At 42.6% G+C, this 16,430-nt stretch overlaps 1 protein-coding gene across 1 annotated transcript in view; it reads left to right on the top strand.

Annotated features, from left to right (window-relative positions):
* The first annotated feature begins 6,063 nt into the window (after positions 1-6,063).
* Positions 6,064-16,430, top strand: part of LOC147442636 (uncharacterized) — a 37,478-nt gene continuing 27,111 nt past the window's right edge. The window contains exons 1-2 of the mRNA XM_086529402.1: positions 6,064-6,226; positions 12,285-12,729. Of these exons, the coding sequence (XP_086385528.1) occupies positions 6,064-6,226; positions 12,285-12,729 (608 nt within the window). The remainder of the gene's footprint in view (positions 6,227-12,284; positions 12,730-16,430) is intronic.

Genomic DNA, 16,430 nt, shown 5'->3' with positions numbered 1-16,430 from the left:
CTAATGTAGGCGACCTCCATCTTTTCCAAAAATTCTTCCACATCTTCATCACTTCTTCCATGAAACTCCCGATAAGAGAAAGCCATGGCTACCCAAGTTTCAATGCTTTGAGAACCCCTTTGAACACACGTGCAAGAACCTAAAACTTTTGACTACCCAATCCCCAGAAACTTCAATGGAGCTCAACTTTAGATAAGGACAAACACATGCACATCAAATGAGTTTTCATAGTTCATCATCGGAATTACAACAGGCAAAAGACATTCCAAGATCTCTCGTAATCTTCTTGGCCCAAACATAAAGACTATGCGCTGTTGGAAAAAAATCTTCCTGGACACATGAACATTTATCTAGATTCTTTGAGTTAAATGAAATGGAGTGAATTGAGGGCCATTTTGATCATCCATTAAAGCCAACCATGAAGCTCCCAAGAAGGCACACCTGACTTAACCTCTGATTTTGCCAAAATTTCAGCAGCATAACAGCATAAATGGCTCAGAAGACCAAAAAACCAGCCATCATAACTTGGAAAAATTTTGGCAGAGTTTCCCCAGAAATAGAGCAGTAGGAACCCAAAATATAGACTGTATATGTATGCATAAACTATCAACAATAGAACCCGAGCATCAAGTAGGACTCACTAGTACATAGCCTATGGAGAGGTCACAAAAAGGGTGCTCCAGCTACCTGTATCACCGAAAGGATCTCTACATTTGAGAATCCCCCAGCTCAATAAATACCTCACGCTATCGACCCTCACATGAAGGCTAATGCAAATCGCGTATAGTCAAGTCTCCGAAATGACTATCTTCCAGACCAAGTCTCAGAAATGGCTGGGACTGCCAAATACAACCAAGTATGGCTCCACAAATGTGTACAATGGCAGTTTCCACAAGTAACGTACAATCGAGCAGACAATGCGCTCAAACAGGCGCCAAGTGATGCATACCCACAACAACTGCAAGTGACATCACTGCTAGTATATCACTATACTCCAGCTACCTGTACTTGTGTGAATCACCTGTACCTGTACCTGTCCCTGTCCCTATCCCTTTAACCTGTAATCTGCAACCTGCAACCTGTAATCCCGAAGCTCGAAGCTCGAAGCTCGAAGCAGAGGTACTCGAAGAAGATCCTCCGTGGGGGCGCCAAAAGAATGTGAGCGGGATGAAAACACACACAGCGCCTCTATAACGACCCGACACACACTCTTGGGAAGATACACACACACAATATGGGGCACCACTCGGCTTAGACAACACACCTGGCCGAGACAGGGAACACACCTTTGGAGTGAGAGGAGAGAGACTATCCACTTTCCCACTCCACACACACACACACACACACCCAAAAAACTCAGCTCAAAAGAGGAGAATTTCTGATGTTTAGATACAATTGAGCTTGGGCCAACACCAATGGGGCAAATAGCTCACACAATATGGGTAAAATAAGCCAGATACAATCACAAACTAGAGCAGAAACTTCGCTCATAGGAGAAACTTACACAGAAAAATAGCAAGACAAGAGTGAAGAATTTGGCAAAATGGAGAGCTCCATCGCGTCCGGAACGGCCCAAAACACCAGTCTACAATGTCAAAGTGCTCAAATCCGACCTCGGATGAGCAGTTTACGGCCAAAACAGGCTCCAAAAACACACCTGCAGTTGTTCCTCCTCTCTTCTCCACGTTTTTTCTGGTCTTCTCTCTATTTTTTCAGTTCCCATATTTAGATTTATTAGTTGGGCACCCTTGGCCTTTTAGATGACCTCAAACGGACCCCGATCAGGCCAAAAACTGACCTTGCAGTGCATAATTGTCACCTTTTTTGCATCATCCGCACACCTGACACTCATTTCCTTTCAATAATGCGTCTCGCAACCACGTGAAATGGCCCCAAAAAGTGGTCCTAATGATGACCTTTTTGCATAACTCTCACAAGAAAACACCACTTTGTATCCGTATTCATCCACGTGTAAATATTGACCCCGTTCGGCCTCCTGATGCCACTCGATGCCATCTGATGCACCTGCTTACCTCATGTCGTCGGCCCGCGGATAGCTTCCTCAAGAAGTTTTAGGCGCTACCAACTCCTCCTTATTGTAGAAAAAACACAGTGGTACTGGTAATAGTCAAAATCGATGCACTATGTACATCGTGTCCTACCTGTACACATGTGGGCCCCATGTACCACCTGGCTCTGAAAAATGGGCGATTCTTTATTTGATGCACCATGCATGTATATGTACATATGCGCAATCCCTTGCTCCAAAAAACTCATGACAAGGTTTTATCAGCGGGTGGTCAATCCGGTACGGATCTACTACTGATTCAACTTAAAACTGTCATTACTTCTTATCTGTCACAGGAACCGAATAATAGAGATAGACAGCAAAAAAGAGGAAGAAATCTTTGTATTGATAGTGTTTGATACAATAGAGGAGCAAAATATATGGGTGCACTCCGTTGTACGGAGCTCGAACCTCCCGACCACCCCCGAGCTTCAATTCGCTTGCATGTAGCGTCGCACTCGCACTCGCACTCGCAGAAGAGAGATCGGTGAATCCTCCAAAAACGCACCACCCGTCCTTCTATTCTGATTTTTCCTCCAAAAGCCTACGACCTCTCAAAATAGCCGCTTTTCTATTTTTGGCGTTCGGTCGACTCGACTTGCGCGCCAATATACCTGCGAGAACAAGGTAAAAACGTGATCGATCCGTAGAGGTTAGGTCCACAAATTTTTCAGCTGTCTTCAACTGAACATAACTCCCAAACGGAGCCAAAACAGCCCAAGTCCGTCTCACACAATCTTGTTGCCCTCGTTGCGCTCTTCGACGGCTATGTGATGGAAAATTTCTATAGCGTGCTCTAATTTGCTGAAAATCAACCTGCAAAACAGCATTTTCTGCAAAAACAGCAAATCCAACTTTTTTCTTAATCTTTGGCCCTCAACGAGCATCAAAACATCAAAATCTCTAAAGACTCAAAGAACCAAAGTTGTTCCTTATAACGCAGGCTTCAATCGCTTCATACATCACTTTTTCAAAATCCCACGTTAACACCTTCAAAAATGCCCCAGAAAGTGCCTTCCGGATCAAAAAATTTTATTGGACGAAAACAATCCACACATCCTTCTACACAGTGGACTAACTTTAAAACGACCAAAACTTCCTAGAAAACAAAATTTATTACTAAAACACCTCAAAATCAAGTCTTGTTACATTATCCGTAGCTCCGAATGATGAGCCGTAAAAGACAGGCATGTAGAGCCCTTCAAGTACTTCATCTTTGATTAATAAAAATCCAACTATGACGACTTCAAGCATACTCACTGTTTAGCATTACCTAGACATCGTTTGGCCCTTAGAGCCCCACCTGGTACACTTTTAGCTTATAAATTGGCTTGTAAGCAAGCCCTTATAACTGCTGAATAATCATGTAGGATTCAAATACACCTCATTGGCTTTTCTTTGATCATTTTCTTGTTGGGAGCGGAGCGGCACGACATTCACCCCCTTTGAACCTACACAGCCTCCGGTCTGTGCCGACCAGTCTTCAAGATGCATCTTCTACATTAGGGAAAATTTGGACTCACAAAGGGGCCTTATAAGGAGTTTGACTTCCTCTCTCATGTCCAAAACGGGCATGCGGTAAATTTTTTGCAAATAAACTCTAAACTTAGCGGAAATTTGACAGTTAGAATCTACTCTTCAAGCTCTTTCTATTGATATATAGCACGCCATGAGACTCCTCATATTTTGAAAGATTCTATTTTTGATTCTCTTGTGATGTGACAACTCCGTCTAGAATCTAAAGAATCAAAAAAAGAATCTTTTAAAATACGAGGAATCTCGTGGCGTGCTATATATCAATAGAAAGAGCTTGAAGAGTAGATTCTAACTGCCAAATCTCCGCCAAGTTTAGAGTTGATTTGCAAACATTTTACCGCACGCCCATTTTGGACACGAGAGAGGAAGTCAAACTCCTCATAAGGCTTCTTTGTGAGTCCAAATTTTCCCTAATGTAAATACCTTAAGTTACTTGTCATCAAGCTCACGTAGTTGGTAAAGAAATGTAAAACAAAAGAAGGTTTAAATCATAGCATCAATAGTCTAGCTCAATAGTGTCATAATAATCAATATCTAATTCTTCTAAATGATTTTCTCATATTAAACTGATCATTTAATGTGGGGAAGGCCAGGGGAGAAAAAGCTAGAATATTGGTTAAGCTAGCAGACCGGCCACAGTAGGGATCCAAAGGAGGGAAAATAGGGATCCAAAGGGGGCGCCATCTGCAAAAGAACCATGTGTAACAATGGGCTAAAAAGACCCTAAGGTTCAGCCCATTAAGACTTCCAAAATGCTAAGGTTCCAAAATTCAAAGGTTGTGTCCAAAGGTCAACCCTAGGGAAAATTGGATGCTTTGTGTGTGCCCTAAAAGTCTTTTCACATCCCTACATGGGAGGGGGCGAGCCCTAAAGGTAGGGGATGAGAGAGAAATCCACACACACACACACAGGCTCCCTTTACACAAAGGGAATGAGGGACACATGTCAGCTCCCTAGGCCAGATGCCCACAAGGTGTGGCCAATTCCTATTGGAAGACCCTTGAAGTGGACCAATGAGAATTAAGCTAGAGTAAATATAGTTTAATTAATTTAAAAACATTTAATAAAAGAAACCAATGAGAATTAAGTCTCCTAGAAGACTATTGGGCAGTCTCCCAAGGGGTCCAATGAGCATTCAGGAGCCCCATGGCTTGCCTGATTCCTATTGGCCAGGAGGCAAAGGGGTCCAATGAGAGTTTAGTTTAATTATTTAATTACCTAAAGCTCTCACAAAAGGGAAAAGGGGGACACATGTCAGAAGGCTATCACTTATGCTGCTTAATTGTAATTGGCTTGACTTGGAGAGGGCCAATGAGGCTTCGGCAAGAGCAATTAGCAAGAGGGCTCGCCCAAGAGAGAGAGGGGGCTGATTTTGCAAGGAATTATCACACACACACTCACACAAGCTCATGTGTGAAGAAAGACAAGACTATCTCTTCCCAAGCTTTAATGGAGAACTCATCACCTACTCCAACCTTGTGAGATAGAAGCCTACATCAACACTCTCTTGGCATATGCTACATATGAGTGATTATGTGAGGAGATGTACATCTTTCTCGTAAGATACTCCTTCTTCCTCTCAATCTACTCTCATACCCTGCTAGCTCTCACCATCGTCGAAGGTGTGTGAGGTCTTGGGTCTGAGAACGGGGATAATTCAAGTTGTGTTTGATTAAGTGTTTTGCTTAGTGCATGAAGCTTCCATCTTCATTGCACTAGCTAGTCTTGAAGGAACACAAGGAATTGTATTGTACAATGTCTCCCTTGATGGGAAAAACCATAATACAAAGCCTTTTGGAGAGAGGACCGGCTCCATGCAAATCCGGTCCTCAACTGTTGTCAATAGCTTAATTTCTCTCTCTTTTGAAAGTATTGTTGATGCTATCTAACTAGGTGTTATGATTTTTGTTCCTATCTCCACCCAAGCACTCTTGTAATTCTCATTAGGAATCTATTCTAATGAAATGCCCACTATGTTCATGCTAATTTCCGCTACACATAAGTTATTAGGCCATTAAATGTTACATTGGTATCAGAGCTCAAGGTTTCTCTTTTCTTGCTCAAGAAGGGAGGTCCTCACCGGCGAGAGCTATGGTCTTAATAGTGGATTCCTACGGGGCTTGCCTACGGCTTAACCACTATTGAGCTATTAGAAGCTTGACAGGAGCCGGTGTTGTTTTGGTGTCGAAAGACCCTCTCTTCTATTCCTTGCAATTAATGGTATTCAAGCCGTGGGTACAGTAGCTTGAGTGCTTTTTCTAAAGGGGTAAAGAGGAGTAGCAACTAGGGCTTGCAGTGCCAAAGTACACCTAAAACGTTTACACCTAAAAGTTGTTAGAATGGCTGACAATAGTAAAGAGAGTGAAATTAATGTTGATAACTTTGATTTTTCTCATGAGCAAGCTACTAATGATGCTTCAATGCTTGTTAACTATCTCGTTTCTAGGATTCAACAAGCCATGGGCAATCCATCTCTCCAAAGTGAAGTGCAACGGCAGCTCCGTGCTCACGGGATTCTCCAAGCTCATCACCATGACAAGAGAACACCTAGGAAGCCTCCTTGTGAGACTACCAGAAGAGGTCTCTCTCGGATTCGGGAAGAAGAAGAGAATCCTTACGAAGGCTTCAAGAATTTACTTCTAGATGATTTATCTCCTTCCCAAAGGATAACTCAAGAGACTCCACCGAAGGAACGAGAAAGAAGAGAGTCTCCCGCCACCTCGGCGGAGATGGCTCCACGAAGACGGCAGGCTAAACGCTCTCCATCACCACCAAAGCGGAGAAGACCATCATATTCTTCTCCCCACCACAATTCAAAGAGGGATGATAAAAAACAAGAGAAGAAAAAGGCGAGAAAGAGGACACCCTCTTCTCCATCTTCTTCATCCTCTTCCTCTTATGAAAGCTATGGTGAAGATGACAAAGATCAATACAAGAAAAAGGCGAGAAAGAGTTCACCCTCTTCTCCACCTTCTTCAAATTCTTCACCCTCTGAAGAAAGTGATGGTGCAACCTTTGAACCATCAAAAAGAAGAGGCCATAGGAAATCCTATGCCACATGGAAGAGGTCGTCCAAGTTGAAGAAATTCAAAGAGGGAGGAAAGAGCATCTCTTTCCTTACCTATGATGGTACCTTTGGTGCTACGGACAAAGTCTTGGCCTTTATCCAAAAATTTGATGCGGTGTTTGGAGACGAGGGCTTCATGGAGTCCTCTAAGCTACGCCATGTAGCTATGCACTTTCAAAAGTCCGCCAGACAATGGTGGTCTAGCCTACGAGCCAACGGTGAAGCTCCACGAACATGGAAAGCTTTAAGAGCTCCCATTATGAAGCAATTTTTGGCCACAGATGCCAAAGACAAAGTACTCACCGAATGGCGAAGCTTAAAGCTCTCTCCCAATGAATCTATCCACAAATATGTAGACAAGTTTTGGGACCTACAACTCAAAGCCACTGTCTTCAAAAAGTTGGATTTTGGAGAGCAAAATCAACAACTTTGTGCGGGCTTAACCGAAGAAATGGCGGAGTATGTCAACTCCCAAAGACCACGTACCATATCGGCGGTAATACACCACACTATAGTCGCCTCTCGAATCAATTTCCAAACGGGGGCAAAAAGAAATAATAAGCCCCCGAAAAACAAGGGTTCCAATGAGCCTAAGGGGAAGGACAATGTCCAAAAGTCTCCCAAGGGCAACTCCAACAAAGCTAAAGAGAAGGGAGTTTACAAAGGTAAGAAGAAACTCTCTCCTGAAGAGCTTGAGCGTTATCGTAAGGATAACCGGTGTTTCAAGTGCGGCGAACAAGGGCATGCGTACCGCGCTTGTCCCCAAAAGAACAACCGCCAAGATCCTCCTAGAGCTTCCTTGGTTGAAATCCAAGAGGAGGAGACTCACCAAACTCACCACAAAGGATCTCCTCTATGCCATGCTTGGGGAAAGGTAAGAGAACATGATGCTTTTATTCTCTTTGACCCTGGTTCTACTCACAATTTTATATCTATGGAGCTAGCCACCAAGCTAGGCATACAATCCTATGAGATGGGAGATGTCCTACCCGCAGACAGTGCCTTTAAGGGGCAAGAGGCTTCAGTCACTCCCTTAATTGGGAAATTGAGGCTTCATGTCCAAGGCTATGTGGACAAAGAGGACTTCTTTATCTCTCCTCTCAAGCATGAGGATGTAATCCTAGGGGCACCATGGTTTGACCGCCTGGCTGCCGATGTTAAATTTCCTGAAAGGAGAATCTCCTTTAAGTTCAGGGAAAAAGACATGTATATAGATGCTAAGGAAATGGGTAACACCATCCCCATTATACATACACCAGCTTTCAACAAGTCAATAAAGATTCTCAAAATGAACCTAATGATTTAACAAACGAAAATAAAAGAAACCAAAAGGAATTAGAGTTATCCAATTTTCTCAAGGGGTTTCAAGATGTTTTTATTGACGACATCCCTTGTGAGCTACCTACTCAACGAGGTAATGATGACCATGCAATTGAACTTCTTCCAGGAAGTTCACCGCCTAATAAACCTCCTTATAGAGTTTCTCAAGCTCAACAAGAGGAGATTATGCGGCAACTGCATGAGTTAGTTGAGAAGGGCATGGTTAGGCCTAGCTCATCTTCATTTTTCTCACATGTGCTATTAGTGCAAAAGAAAGACGGCACATATCGTATGTGTGTCGACTATAGAGCACTAAATAGGATCACTATCAAGAATAGGTTTCCCGTTCCACGGGTAGAAGACCTCTTTGATAAGCTACAAGGATCGACCTACTTCAGTAGGGTTGACCTAAAAAGTGGCTATCATCAAATAAGGATAGTTGATCAAGACATTGTAAAGACCGCATTTTGTACTACATTAAGTCTTTACGAATACATTGTCATGCCTTTTGGCTTGACCAATGCACCAGCCACATTCAACCGCTTGATGGAGAAGCTGTTCAGGCCTCATCGAACATTCACTAGAGTGTTCTTTGATGATATTATCATCTACTCTAATTCATTGGAGGAACACAAGCAACACCTTCAGGTAATATTTCAAGTTTTAAGAGAGAATAAACTTTATGTTAATCGAAAGAAAAGTGAATTTTTCTTGCAAGAGATTCAGTATTTAGGTCACATTATCTCTCAAGATGGCATCCAAATGGATCCATCCAAGTTAGAGGTAATAAAAGGATGGCCTAAACCAAGGAATCTACATGAACTAAGAAGCTTCATAGGTATGTGTGCATACTATAGACGCTTCATAGAAAAGTTCTCACAAATTGCGGGACCATTACACGACCTAACAAAAAAAAGCGTTAGGTATACATGGTCTGCTAAGGAGAACAATGCTTTCGAAAAGCTTAAAGAAAAGCTTATCTCTCAACCTGTGCTTACACTACCGGATCTCTCAAAACCATTTGAGGTCCAATGTGATGCTTGTGGTGATTGCCTTGGAGTTGTTTTGCTCCAAGAAGGGCACGCCATAGGCTATGAGAGCTGAAGGCTTGACCCTGTTGAGCAAGCTCTAGGCATATACGAAAAGGAACTCCTTGCAGTTCTACATGTCTTAAACTCATGGAAGCACTATTATATGGGGACTCCTTTCATTCTGCGAATGGATCACCAAAGTCTTAAGTACTTCATGATGCAGACCAAGCTCTCTAACAAACTAATGAGGTGGGAAAATGATTGGGTCTTGTTAAAGTTTAACAAGGCTCAATTAAGGCACACGACGGGCAAGAATCCTACGGGCCACCAAAAGTACTATGCTAAACTAGCAAAAAGGTACTATGGTCCCTTCCAGATTCATAGGCCAATCAATGACATGGCCTATCAACTTAAGTTGCCCAATCATTGGCTCATACACAATGCTTTTCATGTGATCCTATTAAAGCCTTACAAAGGAGAGCCACCTCAAGAACCAACTATTGAAGACCCACCGGAGATCTAGGACCAAGAGGAGGTGCTGCAGCCCGAGTCCATTCTCCGACATGAAGACAAGGTATTAAAAGGCGGTATGACTATCCGATGATATCTTATTAATTTTAAGAATTATCCTTTTGAAGATGCTAGATGGATGCAAGGCATACAATTAAAGGATAACCTAAACCTTGTCAATGCTTACAATGCTTCCCAAGAGTAAGCAAATGTACAAAATGTTAAAAATGAACAAAATTTTTGTCTTATAAGACTCTCTTTTTCTTTATTTGTGCACAAAAATGAAGTAGTATGCATGCTTAGATCAAGTTTGCGGAGACGACGTCTCCCAAACACCAAGTAGAGCTTGTCACTCTACTATGGAAGATTGATAGGACTAATGTGCAGACATGCTTGCGGCAGCCTCAGGCTCGGAAGCGCCAAATGGAATAGTCATCCATTGTGGAATGATGTCGTAGGGTAACATAGGGATCCTCTACCCGCTAAGAAAAGGACTCATGAACATGCTTTATCTTCTCTACACCATAGTCGAGGACGACTATGATTTCAAGAGAGAGGTAATGTCATAATAATCAATATCTAATTCTCCTAAGTGATTTTCTGATATTAAACTCATCATTTAATGTGGGGAAGGCCAGGGGAGAGAAAGCTAAAATATTGGTTAAGCTAGCAGACCGGCCACAGTAGGGATCCAAAGGAGGCAAAATAGGGATCCAAAGGGGGGGCCATCTGCAAAAGAACCACGTGTAACAATGGGCTTAAAAGACCCTAAGGTTCAGCCCATTAAGATTTCCAAAATGCTAAGGTTCCAAAATTCAAAGGTTGTGTCCAAAGGTCAACCCTAGGGAAAATTGGATTCTTTGTGTGTGCCCTAAAAGTCTTTTCACATCCCTACATGGGAGGGGGCGAGCCCTAAAGGTAGGGGATGAGAGAGAAATCCACACACACACACACAGGCTCCCTTTACACAAAGGGAATGACGGACACATGTCAGCTCCCTAGGCCAGATGCCCACAAGGTGTGCCCAATTCCTATTGGAAGACCCTTGAAGTGGACCAATGAGAATTAAGCTAGAGTAAATATAGTTTAATTAATTTAAAAACATTTAATAAAAGAAACCAATGAGAATTAAGTCTCCTAGAAGACTATTGGGCAGTCTCCCAAGGGGTCCAATGAGCATTCAGGAGCCCCATGCCTTGCCTGATTCCTATTGGCCAGGAGGCAAAGGTGTCCAATGAGAGTTTAGTTTAATTATTTAATTACCTTAATCTCTCACAAAAGGGGAAAGGGGGACACATGTCAGAAGGCTATCACTTATGCTGCATAATTGTAATTGGCTTGACTTGGGGAGGGCCAATGAGGCTTCAGCAAGAGGGCTCGCCCAAGAGAGAGAGGGGGCTGATTTTTGCAAGGCATTATCACACACACACACACACAAGCTCATGTGTGAAGAAAGAGAAGACTATCTCTTCCCAAGCTTTAATGGAGAACTCATCACCTACTGCAAGCTTGTGAGATAAAAGCCTACATCAACACTCTGTTGGCATATGCTACATATGAGTGATTATGTGAGGAGATGTACATCTTTCTCGTAAGATACTCCTTCTTCCTCTCAATCTACTCTCATACCCTGCTAGCTCTCACCATCTTCGAAGGTGTGTGAGCTCTTGGGTTTGAGAACGGGGATAATTCAAGTTGTGTTTGATTAAGTGTTTTGCTCAGTGCACGAAGCTTCCATCTTCATTACACTAGTTAGTCTTGAAGGAACACAAGGAATTGTATTGTACAATGTCTCCCTTCATGGGAGAAACCATCATACAAAGCCTTTTGGAGAGGGGACCGGCTCCATGCAAATCCGGTCCTCAACTGTTGTCAATAGCTTAATTTCTCTCTCTTTTGAAAGTATTGTTGATGCTATCTAACTAGGTGTTATGATTTTTGTTGCTCTCTCCACCCAACCACTCTTGTAATTCTCATTAGAAATCTATTCTAATAAATTGCCCACAAAGTTCATGCTAATTTCCGCTACACATAAGTTATTAGGCCATTAAATGTTACATTGGTATCAGAGCTCAAGGTTTCTCTTTTCTTGCTCAAGAAGGGAGGTCCTCAACCTAGCTACAAATGGTTGGTATTATTAATTGCCTGTGAGTAAGTAGAATAGGGATTTTTCAGCCTTGCAGTGCACCTGCCTTTGTGCAGTTAACGGGGCATCACCGGCGAGAGCTATGGTCTTAATAGTGGAGTCCTACGGGGCTTGCCTACGGCTTAACCACTATTGAGCTATTAGAGGCTTGAGAGGAGCCGGTGTTGTTTTGGTGTCGAAGGACCCTCTCTTCTATTCCTTGCAATTAATGGTATTCGAGCCGCGGGTACAGTAGCTTGAGTGCTTTTTCTAAAGGGGTAAAGAGGAGTAGCAACTAGGGCTTGCAGTGCCAAAGTACACCTAAAAAGTTTACACCTAAAAGTTGTTAGAATGGCTGACAATAGTAAAGAGAGTGAAATTAATATTGATAACTTTGATTTTTCTCATGAGCCAGCTACTAATGATGCTTCAATGCTTGTTAACTTTCTAGGCTTCAACAAGCCATGGGCAATCCATCTCTCCACAGTAAAGTGCAACGGCAGCTCCGTGCTCACGGGATTCTCCAAGCTCATCACCATGACAAGAGAACACCTAGGAAGCCTCCTTGTGAGACTACCAAAATAGGTCTCTCTTCGATTCGGGAACAAGAAGAGAATACTTAAGAAGGGCTCAATAATTTACTTCTTGATGATGTATCTCCTTCCCAAAGGATAACTCAAGAGCCTCCACCGAAGGAACGAGAAAGAAGCGAGTCTCCCGCCACCTCGGCGGAGATGGCTCCACGAAGACGGCGGGCAAAACGCTCTCCATCACCACCAAAGCGGAGAAGACCATCATATTCTTCTCCGCACCACAATTCAAAGAGGGATGATAAAAAACAAGAGAAGAAAAAGGCGAGAAAGAGGACACCCTCTTCTCCATCTTCTTCATCCTCTTCCTCTTATGAAAGCTATGGTGAAGATGACAAAGATCAATACAAGAAAAAGGCGAGAAAGAGGTCACCCTCTTCTCCACCTTCTTCAAATTCTTCACCCTCTGAAGAAAGTGATGGTGCAACCTTTGAACCATCAAAAAGAAGAGGCCATAGGAAATCCTATGCCACATGGAAGAGGTCGTCCAAGTTGAAGAAATTCAAAGAGGGAGGAAAGAGCATCTCTTTCCTTACCTATGATGGCACCTTTGGTGCTACGGACAAAGTCTTGGCCTTTATCCAGCAATTTGATGCGGCGTTTGGAGATGAGGGCTTCATGGAGTCCTCTAAGCTACGCCATGTAGCTATGCACTTTCAAAAGTCCGTCGGACAATGGTGGTCTAGCCTACGAGCCAACGGTGAAGCTCCACGAACATGGAAAGCTTTAAGAGGTTCCATTATGAAGCAATTTTTGGCCACAGATGCCAAAGACAAAGTACTCACCGAATGGCGAAGCTTAAAGCTCTCTCCCAATGAATCTATCCACAAATATGTAGACAAGTTTTGGGACCTACAACTCAAAGCCACTGTCTTCAAAAAGTTGGATTTTGGAGAGCAAAAGCAACAATTTTGTGCGGGCTTAACCGAAGAAATGGCGGAGTATGTCAACTCCCAAAGACCACGTACCATATCGGCGGTAATACACCACACTATAGTCACCTCTCGAATCAATTTCCAAACGGGGGCAAAAAGAAATAATAAGCCCCCGAAAAACAAGGGTTCCAATGAGCCTAAGGGGAAGGACAATGTCCAAAAGTCTCCCAAGGGCAACTCCAACAAAGCTAAAGAGAAGGGAGTTTACAAACGTAAGAAGAAACTCTCTCCTGAAGAGCTTGAGCGTTATCGTAAGGATAACCGGTGTTTCAAGTGCGGCGAACAAGGGCATGCGTACCGCACTTGTCCCCAAAAGAACAACCGCCAAGATCCTCCTAGAGCTTCCTTGGTTGAAATCCAAGAGGAGGAGACTCACCAAACTCACCACAAAGGATCTCCTCTATGCCATGCTTGGGGAAAGGTAAGAGAACATGATGCTTTTATTCTCTTTGACCCTGGTTCTACTCACAATTTTATATCTATGGAGCTAGCCACCAAGCTAGGCATACAATCCTACGAGATGGGAGATGTCCTACCCGCAGACAGTGCCTTTAAGGGGCAAGAGGCTTCAGTCACTCCCTTAATTGGGAAATTGAGGCTTCATGTCCAAGGCTATGTGGACAAAGAGGACTTCTTTATCTCTCCTCTCAAGCATGAGGATGTAATCCTAGGGGCACCATGGTTTGACCGCCTGGCTGCCGATGTTAAATTTCCTGAAAGGAGAATCTCCTTTAAGTTCAGGGAAAAAGACATGTATATAGATGCTAAGGAAATGGGTAACACCATCCCCATTATACATACACCAGCTTTCAACAAGTCAATAAAGATTCTCAAAATGAACCTAATGATTTAACAAACGAAAATAAAAGAAACCAAAAGGAATTAGAGTTATCCAATTTTCTCAAGGGGTTTCAAGATGTTTTTATTGACGACATCCCTTGTGAGCTACCTACTCAACGAGGTAATGATGACCATGCAATTGAACTTCTTCCAGGAAGTTCACCGCCTAATAAACCTCCTTATAGAGTTTCTCAAGCCCAACAAGAGGAGATTATGCGGCAAGTGCATGAGTTAGTTGAGAAGGGCATGGTTAGGCCTAGCTCATCTTCATTTTTCTCACATGTGCTATTAGTGCAAAAGAAAGACGGCACATATCGTATGTGTGTCGACTATAGAGCACTAAATAGGATCACTATCAAGAATAGGTTTCCCGTTCCACGGGTAGAAGACCTCTTTGATAAGCTACAAGGATCGACCTACTTCAGTAGCGTTGACCTAAAAAGTGGCTATCATCAAATAAGGATAGTTGATCAAGACATTGTAAAGACCGCATTTTGTACTACATTTAGTCTTTACGAATACATTGTCATGCCTTTTGGCTTGACCAATGCACCAGCCACATTCAACCGCTTGATGGAGAAGCTGTTCAGGCCTCATCGAACATTCACTAGAGTGTTCTTTGATGATATTACTATCTACTCTAATTCATTGGAGGAACACAAGCAACACCTCCAGGTAATATTTCAAGTTTTAATGAGAGAATAAACTTTATGTTAATCGAAAGAAAAGTGAATTTTTCTTGCAAGAGATTCAGTATTTAGGTCACATTATCTCTCAAGATGGCATTCAAATGGATCCATCCAAGTTAGAGGTAATAAAAGGATGGCCTAAACCAAGGAATCTGCATGAACTAAGAAGCTTCATAGGTATGTGTGCATACTATAGACGCTTCATAGAAAATTTCTCACAAATTGCGGGACCATTACACGACCTAACAAAAAAAAGCGTTAGGTATACATGGTCTGCTAAGGAGAACAATGCTTTCGAAAAGCTTAAAGAAAAGCTTATCTCTCAACCTGTGCTTACACTACCGGATCTCTCAAAACCATTTGAGGTCCAATGTGATGCTTGTGGTGATTGCCTTGGAGTTGTTTTGCTCCCAGAAGGGCATGCCATAGGCTATGAGAGCCGAAGGCTTGACCCTGTTGAGCAAGCTCTAGGCATATACGAAAAGGAACTCCTTGCAGTTCTACATGTCTTAGACTCATGGAAGCACTATTTAATGGGGACTCCTTTCATTCTGCGAATGGATCACCAAAGTCTTAAGTACTTCATGAAGCAGACCAAGCTCTCTGACAAACAAATGAGGTGCACAAATTTCCTTTTGCAATTTCATTTTCATATTGCTCACATTGCTGGCAAGCATAATCAAGTAGCCGATGCACTCTCAAGACGGCCGAGAGTGAATGCGGTTTCCATAGCAACTCACAATGATCTATCTTCAATGATAGATGAGTATGCTATTGATCCCGATTTTAGAGATGTGATTTGAACCCTTACATTAGGGAAGAAAGAAGAACCATTTACTTTACAACATGGTTATCTTCTCTATGGAAATAGACTATGCGTTACTAACTCCCTGTGTGAGAAAGTAATGTACGAATCTCATGCTCCCCTGTATGCGGGGCATAGAGGGATTCAGTCTACCTTAAAAGGAATTTAAGCATATTTCTATTGGCCTACCATGAAAGTGAACATACAAGAGTATGTTTCCAAATGTGTGGTATGTCAAAAGACAAAATTTGATAGAGGGAAGCAACCTGGATTGCTTCAACCCTTGCCAATCCCTAATTCACCATGGGAGAGCATATCCATGGATTTTATCTTTGGATTGCCTAAGTCTATCCATGGGAATACGGGAATATGGACGATAGTAGACAGGTTCAGTAAACAAGCTCATTTTATACCTATCAAAAATACTATCAAAGCCCATCAAATGGCAACCCTCTTCATTTCACAAATTTTAAAATACCATGGCTTGCCAATGTCCATAGTGTCGGAAAGATATCCTAGAATGACTAGTAATTTCTGGAAGGGTCTCTTTGAGAATTTAGGGACAAGGCTAAATTTCTCTTCGGCCTATCATCCACAAACGGATGGCCAAAGTGAAATAGCTAACCTAACAATTCTCGATCTACTAAAAGCATATGTAAAGGAAGTAGATCAAAGATCCCAATGGGAGAAGTACTTACCCTGTACATACTTCCACGGGAAAAGCACCTTTCGAGGTAATTGAGGGAAGATCAAAAAGTCCCTTGGTACTTAAGGTACATGGGAAGATCTTCGCTGCAGATGAGTATAGCCGGGACCTACAAGAATATTTTCAAATGATTAAGGATGCTATCTCTATCTCCCAGCAAGGCAAAAGGCTATTGCTAACAAGCACAGAAGAGCCCAAGCCTTTAAAT

The sequence above is a fragment of the Adiantum capillus-veneris genome, chromosome 14 (assembly GCF_014529385.1).
Source record: "Adiantum capillus-veneris isolate H3 chromosome 14, ASM1452938v2, whole genome shotgun sequence".
In the NCBI taxonomy this organism is placed as follows: domain Eukaryota; kingdom Viridiplantae; phylum Streptophyta; class Polypodiopsida; order Polypodiales; family Pteridaceae; genus Adiantum; species Adiantum capillus-veneris.
Note: the sequence above shows the minus strand (reverse complement) of the source record. Positions and strands in the feature narration are given on the sequence as shown.